Source organism: Hyaena hyaena, unplaced genomic scaffold (genome assembly GCF_003009895.1).
Source record: "Hyaena hyaena isolate Hyena2069 unplaced genomic scaffold, ASM300989v1 scaffold_12, whole genome shotgun sequence".
Lineage (NCBI taxonomy): Eukaryota > Metazoa > Chordata > Mammalia > Carnivora > Hyaenidae > Hyaena > Hyaena hyaena.
In genome coordinates, this window is record NW_024080644.1 from 6,531,372 (window position 1) to 6,556,223 (window position 24,852).

General features: G+C 37.6%; 1 protein-coding gene across 1 annotated transcript in view; it reads right to left on the bottom strand.

Moving 5' to 3' along the window:
• The window catches only part of CFAP47 (cilia and flagella associated protein 47), a 500,885-nt gene that overhangs the window by 347,236 nt on the left and 128,797 nt on the right, over nucleotides 1-24,852 (bottom strand). Inside the window, exon 27 of the mRNA XM_039256279.1 lies at nucleotides 1,017-1,117. Coding sequence (XP_039112210.1) covers nucleotides 1,017-1,117 — 101 coding nt within the window. The remainder of the gene's footprint in view (nucleotides 1-1,016; nucleotides 1,118-24,852) is intronic.

Below are 24,852 nucleotides of genomic sequence, written 5' to 3' on the forward strand. Positions count from 1 at the left end.
CCACAAACCGTGAGGTCATGACCTGAGCCGAAGTCAGATGCTCAACTGACTGAGCCACCCAGGCGTCCCAGGCCTTTCCCAGGTTTGTGACAGAAGAGATGATGGGTCAGCTGCAGGCTTTCAAAGTTCAGAGTGTTCCTGCCTGATGGTCTCTATTTCTTCTGAAAAGTTCCAGAAAGGTCATGCCCTAGGACTGAGGCAGAATAGAACTAAAGAGTTTCCACAGGAGTGGGACACATCTGGAGAAGCAAGTGGAGGACAGGAGAAAACTGGTACAAACACAGAAAAGACATCCAATGCAGCACTGAAACTTAAGGCCTTGACACTCTACGCAGATGACACGTTTTCCCCACTCTTCATCCTTTCTCCTCCTCTGAGACTGACTCCATCATTCTCCTCCGAGTCTTACACTGTAAATATTCCTCTTAGTCTCTCACCATTTCCCCTGCAGCAATTCCCAGCTGGCCTACTGAACACTCTTCCATTTTAATTCAGCTCAAATCCCAGTGTTCCCTTTCCAAATCAGTGATACTCAGAAATCACGGAAGGTTTCCACTATTATAGAATAAAGGGTGCAGTGGCCCCTTTACTCCCTGCCTTTTGTCATCAGACCCCCATTCTTTTGTTATACTGCCCTTTGCCCACATTATCCTGTTCCAGATCATTTGTCAAGCTCTACCCAGATGTTCTCTCTTGTATAAAGTCATCCCAGACCCCAAACATCAGCATTAGCCTCTGCACCACACCCACATCTCCAATGCTCCAAAAGGCTCATGTACAATGCTCTTAATTCATTCTTTGTATTTATTTATTTATATGTCTTTTACTAGATTTTCAACTTTCGCAATTAAGAGACACTGCTATATTATACTCTCAATGCTAAACCTAGCTCTTGAAAATGGCAGGAGTTTAATAAACATCAGTTAATGTTAAGGTCGCTTTATTTTCAGGCGCTGACCTTGGATGACAAGAGCATATACAGTGAGAGTAGGAGACAACAGTCATATCTAACTTACCTTCTTTCAAAATAATTGTTTGCTTGTCAAGATGAGTTGCCATATATGAGTAAATAGTAAGAAGACAATTTTCTGCTGTTGCAGTCACTGGAAGCAAAAACCTAAACATGAAAACATCGCATTACAATAAAATAAAATGTTCCGATGCAGTAAATACAATTAAATACTTTTTAAGTATGCTGTATGCCTTAAATGATCAAGACATGAATTATTCATTGTTTTTCTTTTCACCTACTTTGTTTTTCTTAACCACCTACCATATGTATTTTAATGCTTTAAGAATATTTACTCTTAAAGCTTTTAACAGGGCGGGTAAATTTCACTGTCAAGTGTGCTCTAGAACACAGCTTGTAATTATGCAGTTTCACAAATGGATTCAGGAAATTTTAGGACTGAAGGAGCCTCAGACTTAATTTATTCACCTCCTTCTTTTAAAGAATCCCTGACAAGTGGTATCTAGCCTCAGATGACACTGCTAAGGAGACAGTACCAGAGGAAGACTCATGATTCAGATACAACCCATTGTATATATGGAGAGTGGTAACTTGAGACATTCCACTTCAGGGCAACAGAGAACAAAATCTACAATCTGATCCCCATTATGTTCCTTCAAACACTTAAACATGGCCACTGTATCTTCTCTAGGCTTTCTCTTCTTCAGACTGAAAACGTTTAGAACATTCAAGGGTTTTTTCAACTGCAAGCCTTCCAAAAATTGCACATATCATCTAACTTCTTTCAATTTTGTGTTTGTCCTTTAAATGTATCTGAGAAGTGAAAGCAACACTACAAAAGTTATTCACCCAGTAGAGTACTACTACCTTTCATAAACTGCATACTATTATCCTATTTTATAAAAAGCATTATGAAATTAATAAGAGCCACAAAACTCGTAGGTTATATTGGGCCTGTCCAGTTTATATGACAACTCTGTCCTTGTACAACTGATCTTTTAATAGAAGTACTATGTTTTATCCATACCACTGTAATCATGGATTATTGGTTTGACTTCTGCATTACAGTATTTATCAACATGATTTTACTCTTGAGTCAGCCATGTATTCTATTAGCCCTTCCACGCAGCTTACGGTCACTGGCCAAGGTGAAACAACAAAATCTGGTATTATAATCTAAGCTGATACAAGTAAAATATAGGACAGGATGAGACTATGAGGAAGTCTGTAGCTGAAATATAATGAGCTGCCAGAGACATTAAAATAAACATATGTCATATGGAAATGAAATGATTTTCACCTTAGTTCTGCATATTTTCCCAGAAGGAATGTCCTATGTTTTTCTCTATACAACTGATGTGCATTAAAATATTGTGCAAAATATACATATTGAACACTGTTTTGTTTGACCAACCTTAATCATTCTATTCCATCATCCTAAACACATGTATCAGATTGCCCTGTTCCAGATTAAATTGTATTTCTCCATGCAATTGTTTTTTCTATATGATGTCCTTTTTAAGATGAAATTGAAAATTCCGTGACAGCATGAATCATTACTTCTACATATTGTATGTCTGTGCTAAATGTAGTGATCAAAATTCCATTAAATGCCCAACTCTGTTTAACTAACATTTTTCAGATTAGATAACAAAGTTTATCCACATATACCATCATCATTGTTATCTGAGAACCAAAAATGTTTTCCGCTTTAACAGTGATTACAGGAGGAGAAAACAAGGGGAAAAAATAATACGATTCCAGCAAATGCTGTGGCACTGTGTCCTTTACCCTAGGATATTTCTTTGCACGAGGCTCCCACCCGGTGGGTGGGCATGGAGGGATACCTGTTACCTTCTTCAGAGAACCAATGTCGGATTGCTAGAGCTGCTGAAAGCCTCAAGGGCCTTGGGAATTTATGGTCCCTTGGGTGATGCTGCAGCCAACATCCCTATGGGGCAGGAATTTGAAAGCTTCAAATCTTTGCTTCAAACAGGACAAAAACTCTGTGGTGTAACTTCATCTCCAGAGGATCCCACGGGATCGAGGTGAGGTTGGAACTTAAATTTCATTTTATTGGGATGACTGATTCTGTTCTGCTTCTCCTCTCCCCTTCCTTATTTTTCCCCTTCCAGCCGTTCCTTAATAAACCACATATCCATGAATCTTCATCTAAAAGTCAGTTTTTGGACAACCCGACCCAGGACAACCACCAAAGGAACAAACAAAAGCAGTCTCACCTGAAGCTTTTATAAAATGATATGGAACTAAAGAACATATGATTGAAATAAAATTCATTCTGAGAATGAAATGGAAATAAATACATTTTTTAATGTTAATTTTGAGAGAGTGCAAGCAGGGGAGGAGTACAGAAAGGGGGACAGCTCTCTGCTGACAGGCTGTCAGCAATGAGCCAGATGTAGGACTTGAACTCATGAACCATGAGATCAAGACCTGAGCTGAAGTCAGATGCTCAAGAGACTGAGACACGCAGGTGCCCCAGGAATAAATAGTCTTACTTTTTTCCCTATAAAACTAGCTTGTTGAAGGTGGTAACATTGATTTTAGATACTCCTCAAAGTAAAGAATAACCAACATATACAAAATTCATTTGGCTGCACTCTTCTACAGAGTAGCACGTGACATAGAAATTATACAACTTACACAGCAGGGGAATATGGACATTTTATACATTAATATCATCATTATCAAAAACATGAAAACAGTGGCACCTGGGTGGCTCAGTCGGTTGATTGTCTGATTCTTGATTTCAGCTAAGAGCATGATCTCACAGTTCATGGGATTGAGCCCCATGTTTGGCTCTGCACTGTCAGTGCAGAGCCTACTTGGAATTTTCTCTCTCCTTCTCTGTCTGCCCCTTCCCTGCTTGTACTCTCTCTCAAAATATATGCATGAACTTAAAAAAACCAAAAAAGACCTCCTTTAAAAAAAGTATACTAAAACAGGAAAGGGACTTGCAATCAGTAATACTAATAATCTAACAAAAATACTTCTAGGAAAATAGGGCACTTTATGGTACATTATTAGAGAATAATGGTATTATTTATGGATGCTCTATACCAATCCATATAGCCAGGAACCATTAGTGGTAGATAGTTTACTCTAAAAATATTCAATATTACAGTAACAGTGAAATGACTGTAACATCGTACAGTAACAGTGAAGTGATTCTGACATTAAGGGTTTCAATTCCATTCGGTGATTTAAATAGCAATCTTCAGGTGTATGTGATTTAGAAGAGTTCCAACGGGCAAAAATCAGGACGGACATTCCTGGTAACAGAGGTGATACGATGCAGACAATGGTAGTGATGGACATGGGCTTGAACGTGGGGGCAGCTACTGTGCTGAGCATCTAAAATGCATTATTTCAGTTACATAAACTTTCTCAACAGTCTTTGAGGATATGTATTATTAACATTCTCAGACTTTGGTTACAATAGTAAAGTCCAGAAAAAAAGTCAATAGTTGTTTAAAGTCATACAATTAGGAAAGAGAGGGCCAAAGTTCACGTTCAACCTGCCTGAAACAAAGCTATGCTCTTGGCCACTGCATGAGAATGGTTGGTTTCCAGGTCTGTCATGTTGCACATATGCTCAAAGTGACCGACTCGGAAAAGAGTCATAGATATGATGATGGATGTAAGCACCTGCCGACATTGTTCACTACCTTCTTTTATCATCAATTATCTCATTAAACAGTATCATTTTAATACTTCTAGCTATTCTAATAATGTTATTTGAGTTCCTCTGAGAAGCTAGTTGAAATAAAAGCCTTTTTTTGGAAGCAATAAATATTCTCTTGGATTCTCAGGAAGAAACATTTTATTTCAGATGCTGTCCTAAGTAAATAATAACAAACATTTATAAAATCAATATAAACACATTCTCCCATTGGACACATGAAAATTCCTAGGTAGAAAATTTGCAGTTGTGTATGGAAACCAAAGGGACTGCTATATTCAAAAGGACAATGCAAATGTGATGATAAGGAAAACTCTGGCCCATCTCTACCCCCGCCCACCACTTGACCATTTTAGATACGACTGTCATGTACAAACTATGACTATTTTAGTATGATAAACATAATGTATGGGAAGTCAAATATGGAGTGCACTATTTATTTTTATCCTTTGTCATTTCCGGCTCACCTGAAATTTCTCATTAATGATTTTTTCCCTCCACTCCGACATTGCACTTCACATTTTTCTAAATTCACAGAAGTGAAAGACTAGTAAAATAAACACATAGGCGCCCTTCATCCAGTTCAGTTACTATTTTACCACATTCACTTCTCTCTCTTCTCTTTTATTAAAAATTTATTTTCTTGGGGCACCTGAGTGGCTCAGTCAGGTAAGTATCCAGTTCTTGATTTTGGCTCAGGTCATAGTCCAACGGTTTGTGAGATTGAACCCCACATCAGGCTCGATGTCAGCCCTGTCAGCAGCGCAGAGCCTGCTTGGAATTTTCTCTCTCCCTCTCTTTCTGCCTCTCTCTCTTTTTCAAAATAAATAAACTTTAAAAAATTATTTTCTTAAAATGTGTGTGTATAGAAATTTACCCCCTAAATATTCAGGATGTATCTCCTAAGAACATTATTCCATATAATCATAATCCTATCATCACTACTATCAAATTTAACATTAGTAGAAGAATATTATCTAGTTTATAGTCCATATTCAAGAATCCCAGTAATGTCAAAGTCCAAACTGAGATCACAGACTGATTGAACTGACTTTCCTTTAAACCAGGACAATCTCTGTGTCAGTCGTGGGTGATCCTTCATGGCACTGACATTATTTTTAAGAGTTAAAGCTACTTGACTTTGTCTCAAATATTCTGATTGTCCTCTCATGAACAGATAATGTTTTATTTCCAAGAAGAAAACCTCATGCATGCCCAGCAGGTAAGCCTTCCTTCTTATTAGTGACATGGAGTCAGGTCATTTGGTTATGATAGCATCCACCAGAGGTCCTCATTTTTCATACCAACATGTAATAAATATATATAATTTATATATTATGAAATCCATCTTTTTAAGATGTACAAACAAGTGGTTCTGAATATTTTACAAAGTTGTGTAACCATCATCACTAATTTTAGAGTATTTTAATTGCTTACAAATGAAGCCCTATGTATATTAGGGGTCACTCACCATTGCCTTCCCCCTCAGACCCTACAAATCATTCATCTACTTTCTGTCTCTAAGGATTTGCCTATTGTGGATATTTAATAATTGATTAGTAATTAGTAATTGCAAGTAAAGGCAGGTAACAAATAACATATGGATAAAATGTTGAGACTATGTAAACATTCGTCATCAGCCTTTCACCCAGTGCATATGAAGTATAAGCCCTGTGTTTCAGTTGTATAACGCCTTCTGGAAGAGCTCCTCCAGGCAGCAAGGTAAGTGGCTCTCAAGGCTGACAACTACTGAGCCAGGTCCCAAAACTGAAAAGCATGGTGTGAGAGTTTATGAAGGACTGGCCTTGATTCCTTAAATGTTTAGTGGAATTCACCAAAGAAACCCTCTGTAACTAGACTTTTCTTTGTGGGAAGATTTTTAAATTAATTATTCAATCTTTTTACTTGTGATAAAAATGCTTATATTTTCTATATCTAGGGCGCCTGGGTGGCTCAGGTCAGTTAAGCGTCCAACTTCCGCTCAGGTCTTGAGGTCATGATCTCACAGCTCATGGAGCTCGAACCCTGCGTCAGGCTCTGTGCTGACAGCTGAGAGCCTGGAGTCTATTTCAGATTCTGTGTCTCCCACTCTCTCTGCCCCTCCCCTGCTCATGCTGTCTGTCTCTAACATAAATGTTAAAAAAAATTTGTATTTTCTTTTTCTTCTTCAGTCAGTTTTGGTACTTTGTGCCTTTCTAGGAAACTGCTAGTTTCTTTCTAGAAAATTGTTAGTTTCATCTAAATCATCTAATATGTTGGCATACAGATTATTCCCTTCTTTATTATTTGCATTTAATATGCTCCCCCTTTTTAAAGTTTTTAGGTTTTTCTAGTTTCCTAAAGTGGAAGGTCAGACCACTGATGTAAAATCTTTCATCTTGTTTAATATAGGCATTTAAATCTATAAATTTCTTTCCACACATGACTTTAGCTTCATCCCATAAATTTTGATATGGTGTGCTTTCATTTTCCCTTATCTCAAAATATTTTCTAATTTACCTTATGATTTCTTCTTCGATATATTAGTTATTTAGGAGTGTATAGTTTAATTTCCACATATTTGTGAAAATCCCAAATTTCCTTTGGTTAATTTTTAATTTCATTTTATTGTGTTGGAGATCATATATGATTTCAATCATATTTAAAACATAGAAACTTGTCTCATAGCCTAGTATGTAATTATCCTAGAGAATGCTCCTTATGCACTTGACATAAAATGTATTTTCTGTTCCTATTATGTGGTATGTTCTCTAGCTACCTCTTAAGACTGCTTGGTTGACAGTGTTTTTCAAGTACTTTATATTCTTATAGATTTTGTTTATATATCCTTACCATTATCAACACTGAGGTGTTAAAGTCCCCAACTATGATTTTTGAATTATCTGTTTCACCTTTCAAATGTGTTACTCTTTCTTTCATAGATTTTAGGATTATGTGTTAGGTGCAGGTATGTTTCTAAATGTTATATAGTCCCAATGAATTAACAATTTTATCATTATAAAATATCCGTCATTTCCTTTACAAACATTTTTTTTGTTTTAAAGTCTAGTTTTCCTAATACTATTATAACCATCCCACCTTTCTTATAGTTGCTAACTGCATAGTAAGACTTTTTCCATCCTTTAAATTTCAACTTATTCATATTTTTGAATCTAAAGTGTTTTGTAAACCATACACAGTTGTGTTTTTGGGTTTTTTACCAAGTCTGACAATTTCTGCCTTTGGAATGTTTAATCCATTTACATACAGAGTTATTAGTTATTTTTTTGGATTTATATCTTCTATTTTGTTTCCTGTATGTTTCATGTCTTTGGTTTTTGTTGTCAGTTTTTTATTGCATTCTTCTGTTTTAAGTGGATTCTTTCTATTACATCATGTTTTTTCTAAAAGTTTTTTTAATGTTTTATTTATTTCTGAGAGAGAGAGAGACAGTGTGAGCAGGGTAGGGTCAGAGAGAGTGGGAGATATAGAATCAGGCTCCAGGCTCTGAGCTAGCTGTCAGCACAGAACCCGATGCGGGGCTTGAACCCACGAACCGTGAGATCATGACCTGAGTCGAAGTCAGACGCTTAACCGATTGAGCCACCCAGGCGCTCCTCTATTACAACATGTTAATTGCTCAATGATTTTTAACTTATTTTTTTAGTTAAAACTTTATGGTGGCTCAGAATTAAAATATGCACCTCAATTTAGCATCTATTCCAGATTTATGCTAACTCAATTCCAATTGTCACATAGAATTACATCTCTGTGTGTCACAGACCCAGTAATCTATGTTATAATTGTTTTATACAATTTTATGCCTTGCAGGGGCAAGTGGGTGGCTCAGTTGGTTGAGTGTTTGACTCTTGATTTTGGCTCAGGTCATGATCCCAGGGTGTGAGATCAAGTCCTGGGTCAGGCTCTGCACTGAGTGTGAAGCCTTTAACATTCTCTCTCTGTGTCCATCTCTCTCTCTTTCTCTCCTCTGCTCATACTCTCTCTCTCTAAAATAAAAAGTAATTATTAAAAAAACCTTATGCCTTTTAAAGATGTTAAAACAGAAAAAGTCAATTTAGTTTTTTATTTTATATTTCATTACCATTGCTAGTTCTCATGTTTTCTTCCTGTAGATTAAATTTACTACACAGTGTCATTTCCTTACTCTGTACTGGTTCACTTGTACTGCCCATGGCAAAATAATTCACATGCAACTTTATTAACACACAAAAAGGGTAGATATGTTTATTTAAATATTTAATGCTTACCACAGCTAGTACTTTTATGTTAGTTAGGCCAATCAGTGGGACTTAATCTGTACCGTAATATATATTTGTAACAGTTAAATTCATCCATGATGTGGACAGAGAGAAGAATCTCTCCACAAGTGAGGACATCAATTGTCGTCTTGTTAGTCATTAATAAAGTTAGAGTTTTTAATCATTCATTTTTAATAGATCAAAACAGAATGAAAAGATTCTTGATGATAATGGGATGCTCACTTATTTGTTTTTTCAAGATCCTTCTTCGAGTGGAGAGAAAAGTAATAAAGTTATAGCTGCTCTTTTGAACATTGCAATAATCCACCGTATATGTTATCTGCAGCCCATCAAGGTGATATTATTTATGAACATGGACAATCCTAGCATATATATGTTATTAACCAATTTAGTGACTTTAAAAAGATTTTACGTTTTATCTAAGTGTGCATAAATCCATTGAAGTATGTTTCACATGTGAACGTATTCCATTGATTTGTATCACAGCAAAGTAAGGTAAGGGCAGAGAATTCTACTTCAGTACATGAGAAATTCATCGATATTCATCAAGTCTAGAAATATATGTCCATTTAGCAATATTTTAAACATATATCAATTCTTTTTACAAGTATCACCTCATTTTTAGTCTGCTCAACAATCTGGAAATAATCCCATAATTGAGGTAAACCATTTTTGAAGTCTTAAAATCTCTCTTTAGGTCTATTCTCACATTTTGAAATCATTAACTTTGATTAAGATAGTATATCAATAGGTTTTATTCTTAATTCAGTGTTCTTATGGGAAAATACAGTGCTTAACACTTTATGGGATTTCGAGGAAAGAAATGTGACATAAAGGAAAATTTACCTCCAAAATTTACCATGTGTGTCTATGCACAGATATGTATATCATTAATGTATAAATAATGTGCTTGTTTTCATGAAGGTAGGTATATAAATTTATTATATTTCAAAAATACCCAGGAAAACTTTAATCAGAAATGCAAATTACTTCAACACAATAAAGCGTACAACCTTTACCCCCTAAAGGCAGCGAGCCACAGCTCCCAGTCAGCCACTCCATCACTAGGGTAAATGACTGACAAAAATAGAACCACCATGTTTTCCAATTGTAGTATAGCATTTAGTATAGCATTATTATAGCATTTATTATAGCATACATGAGATATTTAATACTTTATAATGAAAGAGGCTTTGTGTTAGATGACTTTGCCTAACTGTAGGCTAATCTAAGCACATTTAAGCACACTGAAGGTGGGATAGGCTGAGCTATAATGTTTAGCAGGTTAGGTGTATTCAATGTATTTTCAACTTATGATATTTTCAGTCTACTGTAGCTTTATTGGGGCATAACCTCATCATAACTTGAGGAAGATCTGCATGGCATAAAACACTTTCACCTCATTGATATTCCAAAGTTAGACTGAATTTTTCAGGATATTTCCATTGCATGTAAGTCCAGTGATAGGAAAAGAGAAAAGGTATATTTGAATTGTGTTGTTTTATTCCTTTCCAAAATGAGATAAATGAAAAATTCATGCAAAGCTATCTCCTCAATATCAATAACAGATGTAGAACAGTAAGTAAGTCTACCAGTAGGTTTCCATAATCTGTGAGAATGGTTCCCAATTTTTAGGCCACAGACTCTTATGAAGCAGCACAGGGTATGCAATCAATGAAAAATACTGTGCCTGACACAAGTTTTAAAAAATGAACTAAAGGATTTCTGTATGTGCTCTAACAGTCAATTAAAATAGATTTTACTTTAAAGTGTTAGGGAATTCAGAGTAACTTGGCAAAATGTTTTCTCCAAAAAAGCGGAGAATAGAATGTAACTACTCTCATGTAGAGGGTCTAGTAAATGCCATACTTGAAAAGTATAAAACCATCGCTCTTCAGCTTGAATATACTCGAAAATAGGCCACACTAGTATCCCATTAGTTTATGCAAGGCTGAGATCAAGATCATCTAGAGTATATGAAAGACAGGTATCATCAAACCCCAAAGTAGAATCCTGAACTACCTTTTTCATTTTGGCATGGAAAAAGTGAATTCAACTTCCTGTCACTGACACTTCTTTATGGAGACTTATCTAGTAGTAATAAGAAAACACTATATCCAGCAAGACCCTGGAAGATTCCATTATCCACAAACACCCATGTGCTGGCTACAAAACGCGGTGAGACTGATCCTCAGAATTACAGGGAGTGTGTTGTTAAAATCAAAGGGCAAACATTTGCTGCTGGATTTGGAAATCAGAAGAGAAATCCCTTAAAATACAATAACCCTGAGGTGAACAGTTGTGAAGAGAAAAACAGTATAACAGTGGGGAAAGCGAAACATCAGAGAAAATATAAAACAAATAAACAAAAAAAGTATGAGACCTAATAAATTCGTAATGGCCACTTTAATAAACTGATAAGGTTGGGAGTTTAACTAGTGACTACACAGGCTCTATTTGGGACATTAGTAAAACACAAGATATTTTGTTAACAAATAAAAGTAAAGAAATAGTCAATGACCCAAAACAAACTACAGCAAGCTACAAAAATTAATTTCAGGGGCACCTGGGTGGCTCAGTTGGTTAAATCTCCAACTTAGGCTCAGGTTATGATCTCACGGTTTGTGAGTTCGAGCCCCGCATCAGGCTCTATACTGGTAGCTCAGAGCCTGGAGCCTGCTTCAGTTTCTGTGTCTCCCTCTCTCTCTCTCTGCCCCTCCCCTGTTCTTGCTCTGTCTCTCTCTTTCTCATTCCCTCTCTCTCTCAAAAATAAACAAACATTAAAAAAATTGATTTGACTTGCACTTAATTCACATTCATATATGCTGCTTTTCTAAAATGTTTATTTATGAGAGGGGGAAGGTCAGGGAGAGATGGGGAGAGAGAATCCCAAGCAGGGTCGGTGCTATCAGAGCAGAGTCCAACACAGGGCTTGAACTCACAAGCCAGGAGATCATGACATGAGTCGAAATCAAGACTCTGATGCTTAACTGACTGAGCCACCCAGGCTTTTTAATTTCCTTTCATTTCAAAGGTTTGTTGGTGTCCGTCCGACATTGCCATCAGTCACCACGTCCTTATAGTGATTCAATCAAAATCATCCTTTCCCATTCACCACTTTCTTTTTCATTCCAATTGCCATCACTGTAGTCTGTGCATCAGTCTGGGACAGCTTATTTATTAAGCTCTCCACTTCTAGCCTTTGTATTTCCATAGTCACCTAACACATAAATATCTTCTCTCTTTCATCTATCTCCTTAAAGACAAAACCCAGTGAACAGCACATGGAAGACAACTTGGAAGTTGTGAGCACATGGATGGATGGATGGATGGAGTGACTGACATTCTCATTCAAGATTCATTTGAACTAATAGAAAAGACAACTTCATAGCCATTACCAGAGACACAACAAGTATACTATTTAACCTCAAATTAACATAGGTTGGGTTTACTGGAAGAAAACAGTCCAGGGTTTAAGAGGTTTATTAGAATCAACACCTGTGTAAAGAAAGCAGGCAGAGGTAGACTGGAGAATAAGAGCAATAAAGTGGGCTGCAAATTGTGGAGAACATGATGATGTAGAACAGCCATATCAGCCTAATAAGGCCTTGGCCAACTGGGCAGGGAGCTTTGGATTGTCCTGAAGAGTTTCTGGCACTGGGCTAAAATGTCTGGCCCTCTAAATCTGCCTGAGTCAGTCAGGGAATGCAGGCTTTCCTTGTGGAGTGTAACCTTAGGCCAAGTGGGGCTGTGACAGATTTTGTAGGAGCTGACAAATGGAAGTAGTTGGCTGACTTCATTCCACATGGTTGGGTAGTAAATCCTACCTTCAAGAGGCACTAGGAGGTACAGTCTCATGTATTTCTTACTGATCAACCCACTTTTACCTTGATTTCTAAATCAGAAAAACCTAACAGGTGAGATGATCATCTAGGGCAGTCAGGTGTACAAACTGCTAACCCAAAATTCTTAGTGTTTTACAAATGAGGAGGGGCATATCGGTCAACAGAAGCAACTCTGCCTAAGTGAGGAGACCGAGTGACCAGTCAAGGGTTTCTTATCTCTCCCTAAATCTGTGGAGCCCTTTGGAGAACATAGAATCTTGAGGCACTTGTTAGAATTCTGCTGACTATAAATGTGAAATGCCCCTTTTTAGTCAATTTTCCTCATGCCTACCTCTTATCCATTAGTAAGAATTCACAGTATGTCACAAATCACTCCTCTTTTGCAATAAGTATCATATGAATACTTAAGGGCCAAGGTGATACAGTGTGGTGTTAAAAGTTATGGTTTCAAGTGGGAAACAACTGAATGCAAGTAGACGATACTTTTATTTTGAAAGTAAGGGCATGAATGAGTCCTCCAAGATTCATTATGATGATATTCACCTTTAAATAAAATTCAAGCAGTTCAATGATTAATTTTAAGCATTCTGCTAAAATTCTGAAGCACTATCATTAAAAGCTTTTTTTAAATATGAGTTTCTATTTGGTTGGAATACTGAAAGTGTTCAGACTATAGGTAAAGGTCAAAGAAATTTAAATAGTAAAATTACATAAAAATAAGAGTATTAAAATAGGATAGTTCAATAAATTTAATGAAAGTTTTAAAATAAAAAATGCTTAGTAATATTGTTAGTTTTAAGTTGGATAAAAATTTATAAACAACAAATTCCAATTAGTTGCAGCATATTCTGCCTTTTTTTTTAAGTTGTGTTATTTATTTTGAGAGATAGAGACAGAGAGTGAGCAGGGGAGGGGCAGGGAGAGACAGACAGGGAGACAAAGAATCCCAAGCAGGGCCTGATGCTGTCAGTGTGGAGCACAATGAGGGGCTTGAACTCATGAACCCATGAGATGATGACCTGAGCTGAAACCAAGAGTCGGACACTTAACCAACTGAGCCACCAAGGTGCTTCATACTCTGCTTTTCTTTTAAGTTGAGGGAAGTAAATGAATTTTTATTTCTACCACCCTCTGTAAGCATAAGTATCAATATGACCTATCTAATGTGAAATACTCAAAACCAGAGCAACACTTATACAAAACTAATGGCCAAGGAAATAAAACCAGGTTGCAATGGGAAAGAAATACATCAGAGATCTCTGGGGCAGCAGTGATGCTCTATTTCTGGACCTGAGTGGTAGATACAAGAATGTTTGTTAAGATATGTAATTTCATCTCACATAGTTTTATCTAAGTCGTTTCAAGAACAAAAACCTTTCCAAACAATCAAAAAAGCAATCTCAAATTGATACTGCTGTGGTAGCTGCAAATTATCACCATGGAACTATCATGTGCACTAAGTACAAATTAAGAAGGGTTTGGAAGTTTCTTTGCAAATGTGGAACTGATGCTGGCATTTAGAAATTGGAAATGTTAGCACAAACATCTCCCTACATTATCTCCAAATCAAGATGATAATCAGCAAAGACAGCAGGAAGTAACCTTTAGTCGTCAATAGAGAAAAGCCCAATATGCCATACCCCAAAGCATCTGAACAAAGCTCTTCTTATTAATAATAGATCAACAATACCAATATACTTGTTTGGAAGAATCTAAAATGCAGAATGGACAAACACAGAAGTCAGGATGTGTTTAAAAACAAATCTAAGGATTCAAAACAAATACAAAAGGATAAACATATCTGCGCACGGAAAGGAAAATTGAGGAAAGGCGGGGCTAGTGTGCAGAGTGCTGGCACCTTCCTCCACACACAGTGCTTACTGAACCAACAACTCGCAAGCCTGCTGAACAAAACCAGGCACCAGTGTCAGGGCCTTTCAGGCCTTGCAGAACTTCTGGTAAAGAAGACCAAATCTGCATTTGCTTGAAAGGCTCAAATAGAATACCAAGAGGGATTTACAGAATGTCAAATTTAAGAAAATACTGGAAGCAGTGAAAGGAGAAAGAGCTGTTCCTACTTTGGTTGGAAGCTGCCCAGAATCCATCCTCGTTTTTATAGAAACAGAACCCCCCTCCCAAGGGTCAATCGGCCACATAGCCATGCAGGTACATACACTTGCACCTAGGCCTGTCCACAGGACTAAGCTTGGGTCAGTGACATATTGGTAAAGGTGATGGGTGCATGTTCTAAATCATCTCCTTAAAGATTTTTGGCCTTTACTCCCCTGCACTCTATTCCATTAGCCTAGAGATGACAGCAGCAGACACTGGCAGCTGTACATTAAAGATGATGGAGCTGGCCCACAAGTCCCAGACTACCTGCCCACTTCATCCTGTTGTGTGATGTATGCAGGGGGAAAAACCCACTGACCCATTAGGCATAATATTATCTTAAAAACAACCTTTATCTATGTCTATATGTACACATATTTCTCCATACACACACACATAGAGTTGCATATATTTGTGTAACCAAAGGTAATATATGAAAAGATACCCCATTTTTAATACATGTGACAATGTATGGGATTTAAAAAGTAGAAAAGATAACTATCAATGGTATTTTCAACTTTCACATTGTTGGAATTGTTATAATAAGCCCCGTTTTGTTATTTAAATGCCTGATTTTCTATGCACAAAACAATTAAGTATTATAACTGCAATCAAACATTATAATCCTGTTAAGGAATTTCCTTGATTAATCAATTCACAAACAGGTAAGGGACTGAGTAGCCAGACAGGGTCTGAGGACGGAAAGTTGGAGAGGACCAGACTAAAAGGTCACTAGGTACCAACCAACTACATGGGGATCCAACATCTAGGAGTTCTGTGAAGACCAGCAATCAGGCAGGTGCTCATAAACAGTAAGGGAGAAACAATGTGCAAGACACTGGAATTTCCTCTAAAATGAAAAGTCTCTAAGCAGGGCAGAGAACTATCACTGGCTCCAGAATGCGGGTAAAGAGAAGGAAAAAAGGAGGAAATGACAGAAACCACATCATCCGTGGTTAACTTTTCTTTCTGCAACCTGTGTTAAAAGCACTATGATTTGGGGCTCCTGGGTGGCTAAGCTGGCTAAGCTTCCGACTCCACCTCAGGTCAGGATCTCACAGTTTGTGAGCTCGAGCCCTGCATCAGGCTCTGTGCTGACAGCTCAGAGCCTGAAGCCTGTTTCAGCTTCTGTGTCTCACTCTCTCTCTCTCTCAAAAATAATAATTAAAAAAAAACTTTTAAAAAAGCAGTATGATTTTCATAATCTGAGAAGACATGATAAATATTATATAGAAGTTCCTGGGCTTTTGAAATTTCTGTGCTGTAAGTGAATGGCAAACAAATCATAATTACGACATTTTTCTGTTGATAGTTTATTAAAATACATAGTTGATAACTTATAATAATACTGTATGTTCTGGTTAAATGCAAATAAACTTTCTGCTATATACTTGAGACTGTGCTACAATCCTGTGCTTTGGCTTAACAGATCTACCATGAAAATAATGTTTTTCATAGAATGAAGGTATCATTACAAACAGTCTTCCACAGGGCTAGGGCAAAGAATAAGGAACAGATGATTAGATCAGAACAAAGCACGGCCCCTTATGAATTCGACTCACCCCTCACTGCCTATTCTAACTATACACACAACATCAAGAAAGGGGGACAAATACAGTGTTATGTACAATCCGGCCCCCCAAAACATGACAGACAATGTTTCAGGGCAGTATTCCAACACTGTCTTCAGTTATGACCTGTTAGATGGTAATTGACATATTCTTGAGATTTCCCATTGTCTGCATTTCAGCAGCGAAAAGGCTAAAATTAACAATGGCTCATTGTTAACGAACAGCAGATTTGACCTGAGAATGTCCTAAATAACTACTCTTAATACCTAAAGGGAGTTTTTTTTTAAAAATTTTTTAATGTTTTTCTTTATTTCTGAGAGAGAGAGAGAGAGAGAGAGAGAGAATGAGTAGGGGAGGGTCAGAGAGAGAGGGAGATATAGAATCTGAACCAGGTTCCAGGCTCTGAGCTGTCAGCACAGAACCCAATGCAGGGCTCAAACCCATGAACTGTGAGATCATGACCTGAGCCAAAGTCCAACGCTTAACTGACTGAGCCACCAATGCGCCCCATCTAAGGAGAGTTTTGAAGAACTCAAAGGTTGCTTCTAGCTATCAGGTAGTGCTCTGTAGAAAGTCCCTTGATTCACTTTATATACTTATTTTAAATATTAATTTAAATGTCCGTTTAAATATATTTGTATTTACAGGCTTATTTTTTTAATGTTGATTTATTTTTGAGAGAACGCAGGTGTGCACCACTCAAACTGGGGAAGGGCAGAGAAAGAAGATGACTGGATCTGATGCAGGCTCTGTGCTGACAGCGGAGAGCTCCAGGCAGGGCTGGAACTCACAAACCATGAGATCATGACCTAAGCTGAAGTTCGAAGCTTAACTGACTGAGCTACCCAGGTGTCCCTACAGGCTTATTGTAAATATCCAAATATCCCGGAAAGTCACATACGAAGCAGATATTAATTTATACTAGAGTTACTAAGGTCACATAGCCAACCTGAATGAATTAATGCTCAACATGTTTGACTCTGGGTCTGATTCATTCCCTGCTAATCTACTTTATGTGATGCAAGTTCCTGCCCCTTCAAAAACGTTAAGGTGTCTGAAGAGGCAGACTAAGAGTACTTTTAAAAATATGAGAAACAGAGTCAAAGTTGCCAGGTGCGTACCACACAAATGCTGAATTATGCACTGACTAAAACATAATTAGAATCACCTTTCATTATTCCTCATTTTCTTTTTATTGTATCGGATGCTTTAAAAAACAATTCCAATTTAAATGACTGTGAATGCTCTATTATTTTAATAAGTGTGAGCATAACAAGTTTTATTATGCATCAAAAATTTTTTGAATTCATAAGGTTGATAAAATGCTACTGTATAGAGAAAAAGATATAATTAAGAGTTCTACATTCTCAGTTTTAAACAAAAGATCTGCACATTTTAAAATGGATTTCTCTGCTAGTGAGATGTTCAGTATATTTGTAATTGAGATCATGGATTTTAGCTCTTCATTTAGAATGGAATAACTATCACGTATCAATGAAGAAGGTAGAAATTAAAATTTGTCATTTAAACTTCCTATTAATGCATTAATTTATCTATATATTAAAGTCCTTATTTTCCTTGTTTTAATGTCAGAAGACATAAGGAATCCAGTACCTTAAAACCAGCAACATGCCAAAAATAAAAAAACAAAAAACAAAAAAACAAAAAAAAACCCACCAAGATTGTGACTCATTGTTTTTCAGAAATGATCAGGAAGTTTGCCACACCATAACTTGCTCCTGATTAGGAAAATCACAAACTTACACTGAGTTAAGTGAGCAAATATATCAGGCACGACCCAGGAGTCCGTGTGCCAAGAAATTCAGAGCAGGCTTGAATGGGAACTAAAGATACTGAAGCTTCTAAGAACCAGCCAATCTCAAATGTGTGGGACCGCTTCTCCCGAAGTCATTAAGACTACTTTAACTGTGCTTTTTGGATACAAGATCACATTTCATACGGTAAAAAGGGTGACATTAAAATATCTTTGAGGGGCGCCTGGGTGGCTTAGTCGGTTAAGCGTCCGACTTTCGCTTAGGTCATGATCTCGCGGTTCGTGGGTTCGAGCCCCGCGTCGGGCTCTGTGCTGACTGCCAGCTCAGAGCCTGGAGCCTGTTTCGGTCTGTGACTCCCTCTCTCTCTGACCCTCCCCTGCTCACGCTGTCTCTCTCTCTCTCCTAGAAATAAAAAATAAATAAATAAATGTTTAAAAAATTAAAAAAAAAATCTTTGAAGATCAGTGAATTCTACAATCTAGAAGGGAGGTGCCTATAAATATGTAGTGTAGGCACCTGACGATAAGATTTTCTGATTGTAATGTTAAGTGCCTGACATTAGGCTTCTGATGGCAGGGGCATCCACTTCAAAGATGTGTCTCTGAAATAAACAAATTGCCAGCTACACAAGTAGATGAAGAGCCAGGGTAACGCACCCAAGAAGTTCCTCTTTTCAGAGCTCTCTAGTTAACCTAGGTAACTGACCCTCTGAATGCTTTTCCCTTCCCTCACTTTAATTTCTGCTCTTATGTTTTAAAATCACTAATAAAGAGTGAACTCCTGAAACCATAGGTACCCCACCCTTAACCCCAATAAAGGCAGAACCCCAGGCTTGCCCACTCTCTCTCTCTCTACTGGCGGCCTCAATGTGTGGCCTCGAGTGTACCTTATACCCTTAAAGACATGTGAGTAATAAACTTTGTTTTTTCAAACTTCCCTGCTGGTAGTTACTGCAGTGCAGAGCCTGCCTCGAATCATCTCTCTCTGATCCTCTCCCGCTTGCTCTCTTTCTGTCTCAAAATAAAGAAACATTAAAAAAATTTTTTTTAAAGAAAAGTTAAAGGAAGGCAAAGTTGTGTGATAAAGATAATGGGATTTGATCTCAAATCTAGATTCTTTCACTCCACCGCTGGGGGACGGTCGAAAAGACAAATAGTAAGTAGTAATAACCTCAATTTCCTACGCCATAAATCGGGAATTACAGTTTATAATGGCGATCTCTTAGGCAGATTTGGAGAGATGATGTATTAGCAAATAAAGCAGGCCTATGCTAAAAGAAAGGGGTATTTAAAGATTCTTACAGCAATGCCATTTTCTAATGTTAATATCATTTCCTGCCAAATATTTAAGTGTTCCACTCTTTAATCTCTCTTGATGGCATTTTCCCTCATTCAGTCCTTTTAAGTCTAGTACTTCACGAACTTTACTGTGCACGTGAATCACCTGAGGATATTTTAAAAACACAGATGTTGTTTCCTTAGATCCAGAATGAGATCAGAAATTCTGCCTCTCACAGGAGTTCAGTGTCTGTCCAGACTAGCAACCTCACCACCAAATGAGAACTTGTTAGACATCCAAATGTGCACACCCCAACCAAGACCCGGTCTGAAGGTGGGGCTCAGATCTGTCCTAATAAGCCCCCTGGGTGAGTCATATGTAGGGTCAAGAATGTTCTAGAGCAAGGCTTCTCAACTTTGATTTCCCATTAGAATCACATGAAGAGCTTTCTAAATTTGTAATGTGCAGGTGGCCCTCCAGACAAACTATATCATAGTCTCTGGGTTGGAATGAGGCTATTACAGTTTTAAAAACTTCCCAGTGTCCAGTTTCGAGTGTCCAATCATGAGAAGAACTGCTCTAGAAGGGGAAGGGGAAGGGGAAGGGGAAGGGGAAGGGGAAGGGGAAGGGGAAGGGGAAGGGGAAGGGGAAGGGGAAGGGGAAGGGGAAGAAAAGAAAAGAAAAGAAAAGAAAAGAAAAGAAAAGAAAAGAAAAGAAAAGAAAAGAAAAGAAAAGAAAAGAAAAGAAAAAAGAAAAGAAAAGAAGACCATCGTTTCTATTTGACAGCTAAGGAATTTCGATTTCTTTCGTTTGGCTTAAATTTTAATTTTCAATTACTCATGTTAGTTCTCTTATAAAACAGTTGAAGTTTTTTTTCTTCGCTCTAAAGTTATTCAAATTAAATTTGAGGACTAAAAGCCCAGGGAAAATTTTACAGTCAGTTTTGAGTATAATAAGTTTGTGTTACATGGGATTTAAAAAAATATATGGAGTACCTCAGAGTTCTGATGTGACACATTTCCAACCATGAAGCCTCCATTTGTGTTAGCTCTTTAAATTTTGTTTAATGTTTATTTATTTTGACAGAAAGAGAGAGAAAGCATGCACTAGCATGAGCAGGGTCTGCCTTGCCAGCACAGAGCCTGATGTGGGGCTTGAATTCACAAAACCTGAGACCATTACCTGAGCCAAAACTAAGAGTCAGACGCTTAACTGACTGAACCACCCAGGTGCCCCTGTGTCTGCTATTTTAAAATGAGGACTACTACCTCAGGTTAACCTTCAGGTCACCTGAAACATACTGGTGAAATCCACTCTTGATTTTACAAAAATAAACACCCTATATTGGGGATTAATCATAGTAAAATAGTAAGCTGTTTTTGGCATCCTTAGGATCTCTATGAAATTAATCTCCCAAAGCCGTAACTTTCTTTCTTTGCAAGGTCTAGGTAAAGTATCAGACAGTGAACTTACAAAGCAAGATAGAGCATCAAGACTTTATTCTCAATTATAAGCTCCTTCAGGGTGTAATGTTCCCTTCTCCTCAACTTGCTGTGCAGAAAAAGGGATTACAACATTCTGGTATCTCTTAATCAGTTTGTTCTCTGCATGAATTCCCAGACCAGATAAACTTTCAAACATAAAAATAAACATCAATACTGAAACATAATATAAATGATGTGGAAATTCCCCAAAGCAATCCTTAACCCTATGACAAGTCAACTCCAGCCCCTGTCCCTTCTTCCCCTCACTCCAGGGTGGATCCAATCATTCCTTTTTTAAAAAAATTTTTTTTATGTTTTATTTATTTCTGAGAGAGAGAGAGAGAGAGAGAGAGAGAGAGAGAGACCATGAGCAGGGGAGGGTCAGAGAAAGAGGGAGACACAGAATCTGAAACAGACTCCAGGCTCTGAGGTGACAGTCAGCACAGAGCACGATGCGGGGCTCGAACCCATGAACCGTGAGATCACGACCTGAGCCACCGACACGCCCCCCCAATCATTCTCTTAATAGAAGAAACTTCTTATCTCTACAGTAGTCACTGGGATCATTCTGGAGATCTAAAATACTGATTTTAAAACTAATGCCAGTTCTAGAAGATTTACTCAGTTATTGCAACATGCCAGCACAGGGACTATTCTAGGTAAGCACTTCACAACTATTTTCACATTAAATTCTCACAGTCACCATCTGCTCAAATGATCATATCCTCAGAAATGCTTTATCTGTCTGATACATGGAGGCATCCCTTACTTTCCATCTCATTAGACTTACATCATTTCCTCATTATATAACAGTATTTATCAATTTTTGTTTCCTCCATTACATTGGAAGCTCCATGAGGCCAGAAAATTTGTTCTGACCTTAGTGCCAGAAGAAAACCAGGTTTCTTATTGCCACTTTGTAAATACTGAATGAATGAATGAATGAATGAATGAGAAAAGTAGTCGAGAAACAACCTTTTCATGAACAAAAGGGATAGTTTTGGAAGCACAAGTTTTTGGTGGGAAGGAAAGACTGGCTGACCTCATTACTGTTCAAAAGCCACGACTGTTGCCTTTTTTCACTGGCTCAGAACCAAGCAATGGCTCCTCACTTCATTCAAGGTAAGAGTTCAAATCCTCACAACAACCTCAAAGGCCCCACTGGGTCTGGGGCTGCTGTTACCTCTCCAACCCTTTTGCCTAAACTCCTCCCACGGATCATTTCACTCAGGTTGCACAGACCTCTTTGTAAGCATCCAACTGAATGACCGTGCATCAGCTATCCCTTGGTCTGAAAGGATATTTACCAGATGTCTTTTTTTTAACAGATAATTTGATTATTTTGTTTATTCATAGCATTGACGGAGCCTGAACATATTTAGAAGTATTTTATTGAGTATATTTTCTTTTCATTGTTTTTAATTTTTTTTCAGTTTATTGTCAAGTTGGTTTCCATATAACACCCAGTGCTCATCCCAACAAGTGCCCTCCTCAATGCGCCAGGTATCTTTTGAACTCCACTCTCTCCTTCCCATCCTCTTAAGGGAAACACTCATCACCCTATACTTTACTGAGACCTAGTCACTCCCTTTCTGGTACTCCCCAGGACCTTACCCTGCTCCTGTGCTTTTGGCTATAGCCTCCATCAATAGCCACATACAAGACCTACCCTTTATTACATGTACCGTTTCTTATCTCTTTTCCCCTGCTAGACTCTAAGCCCCACGGGACAGGGATCATGTTGTGATCTCTGAGGTAACTGCTAGTGCTTAGAGTGCTGTCTGGTACATGGTGGACATTCAATAAATACTTGTTGAATGAGGAATGAAAGAATGAATGTCTCAATCATTATTCACAATGTCGAACTGCTAACAGATAATAGCGTTAAAGTTGGGGCACCTGGGTAGCTCAGTTGGTTAAGCTTCTGACTCTTGATTTTGGCTCAGGTCAGGATCTCATGGTTTGCGAATTCAAGCCCCACGTGGGGTTCCATGCTAAAAGCATGGCATGGAGCCAGCTTGGGATTCTCTCTTCCTGTCACTGCCTCTTCCCTGCACAGACATGAACTCTCTCCTTCAAAATAAATAACCTTTAGGGGTGCCTGCGGTGGCTCAGTCTGTTAAGCATGTGACTTCAGCTAGGTCATGATCTCACGGTTTGTGAGTTCGAGCCCCACATCGGGTTCTGTGCTGTCAGCACAGAGCCAGCTTAAGATCCTCTGTCCTGTTCTCTCCGCTCCTCCCTTGCTTGATGTCTCTCTCAAAATAAACTTTTTTAAAAAATAAATGTTTATCACTTAACCAAAGCAGATTTAATTATAGACCTATTATAATTTCCAAAACTGTATCTTTTCCTTCACTATCTTATATTGATGATTTATTAGTTAGGGGCCACCTGCAGACATTTGAGACATTCACTAATTTTATGAGTAATAAGTTAACACTTTCTCTTCAAAGTAGATTATTTCTTAGGATGCTTTCCATAAATCTACCTATGTAAGGGAATTCCTGTTATGCTATTTGGGGAATATGTCTTGATCGATTCCCAAAATCTAAAGAGTATAACTTATTTAAGACCTATAAATGCACTTAATATAAACTATACTCCTTGGTGCAAAAAAGGCAATACAGAAACTAATATGTGTGTGTATGTATATATATTATGGATATACATATGTGCATATATATGTATGTGTATATGTATATGTGTGTGTATATATATATCCATCCCTCTTTCTCTCTTTCTCTCTCCTCCCTAACCCTCATACACCCCTACACTGGTACCTCACATGCCAGAAGTAAAAGTAAGTAAAGTCAAGGAGAATAAGGTTGAATTAATTAGAACATAAGGAAGATAGTAAGTTAACCTAGAATAGAGGTTGATTCGTAAAGCAGCAGTGAAAGAAACATGTTACTACGGCACCCCTTGACTCCCTCAAAAACCATTCTTTCTAAGTTCATTGATTTATTTCAAAAGACAGAGACAGAGAGAAAGCACCAGCAAAGGAAGGGGAGAAAGAGACAGGGGGAGAGAGAGAACCCCAAGCAGGCTCGGAGCTGTCAGCACAGAGCCTGATGCAGGGCTCAATCCCACCAACCAGGAGATCGTGACCTGAGCTGGTCAAGAGTTAGATGCTTAACCAACTGAACTATCCAGGCGCCGCCCTCAAAAATCATTCTTAATATCATTTAAGCTATTTTATAAACAGATACAAAAGTTCCTCATAAAACTATACACTTCTAAAATACAATGAATTTTGCTTCAATAAACACATGCTTTGCTTATTATTTTGTAGGAAAAGAAAATAATTCTTACAAAGACTATGTAGTTTCTTTTTGAAATTTTATTGATGTGAAATGCACAATTTCAAAAAACCACTTTAGTAGTTGTTTTACTACTGGATTTCAATTTAATACATTGATGTGAAGACTTTAGCAAACACTATCAATTTAAAATATCTAAGAGAGTTATAGGACATCTTTTAAGTACCTATATACGATAAGCTTATTTTTTTATTTTATTTTTAAGTAATCCCTACACCCAATGTGGGGCTTGAACTCACAACCCCAAGATCAAGAGTTGCATGCTCTACTGCCTGAGCCAGTCAGGGGTCTCATAAGCTTATTTTTAAGTAAAAATCATCTTCTGTTGTTTACTGACAGTTTTAACACAGGCTTTTTCAGAGAAACTGTAAACATTTACTTTAACCATAGACACTATGAGTTTTATCCTCATCGATAAATATATCAATAAAAATAACTGAATATCCAAGTTCTTATTGAGTAAACTTTAATTACTCATAACTACATGTCAGACATGAAATCTTCACTAATGAGTGTTGTGTCTTTGTGCGCG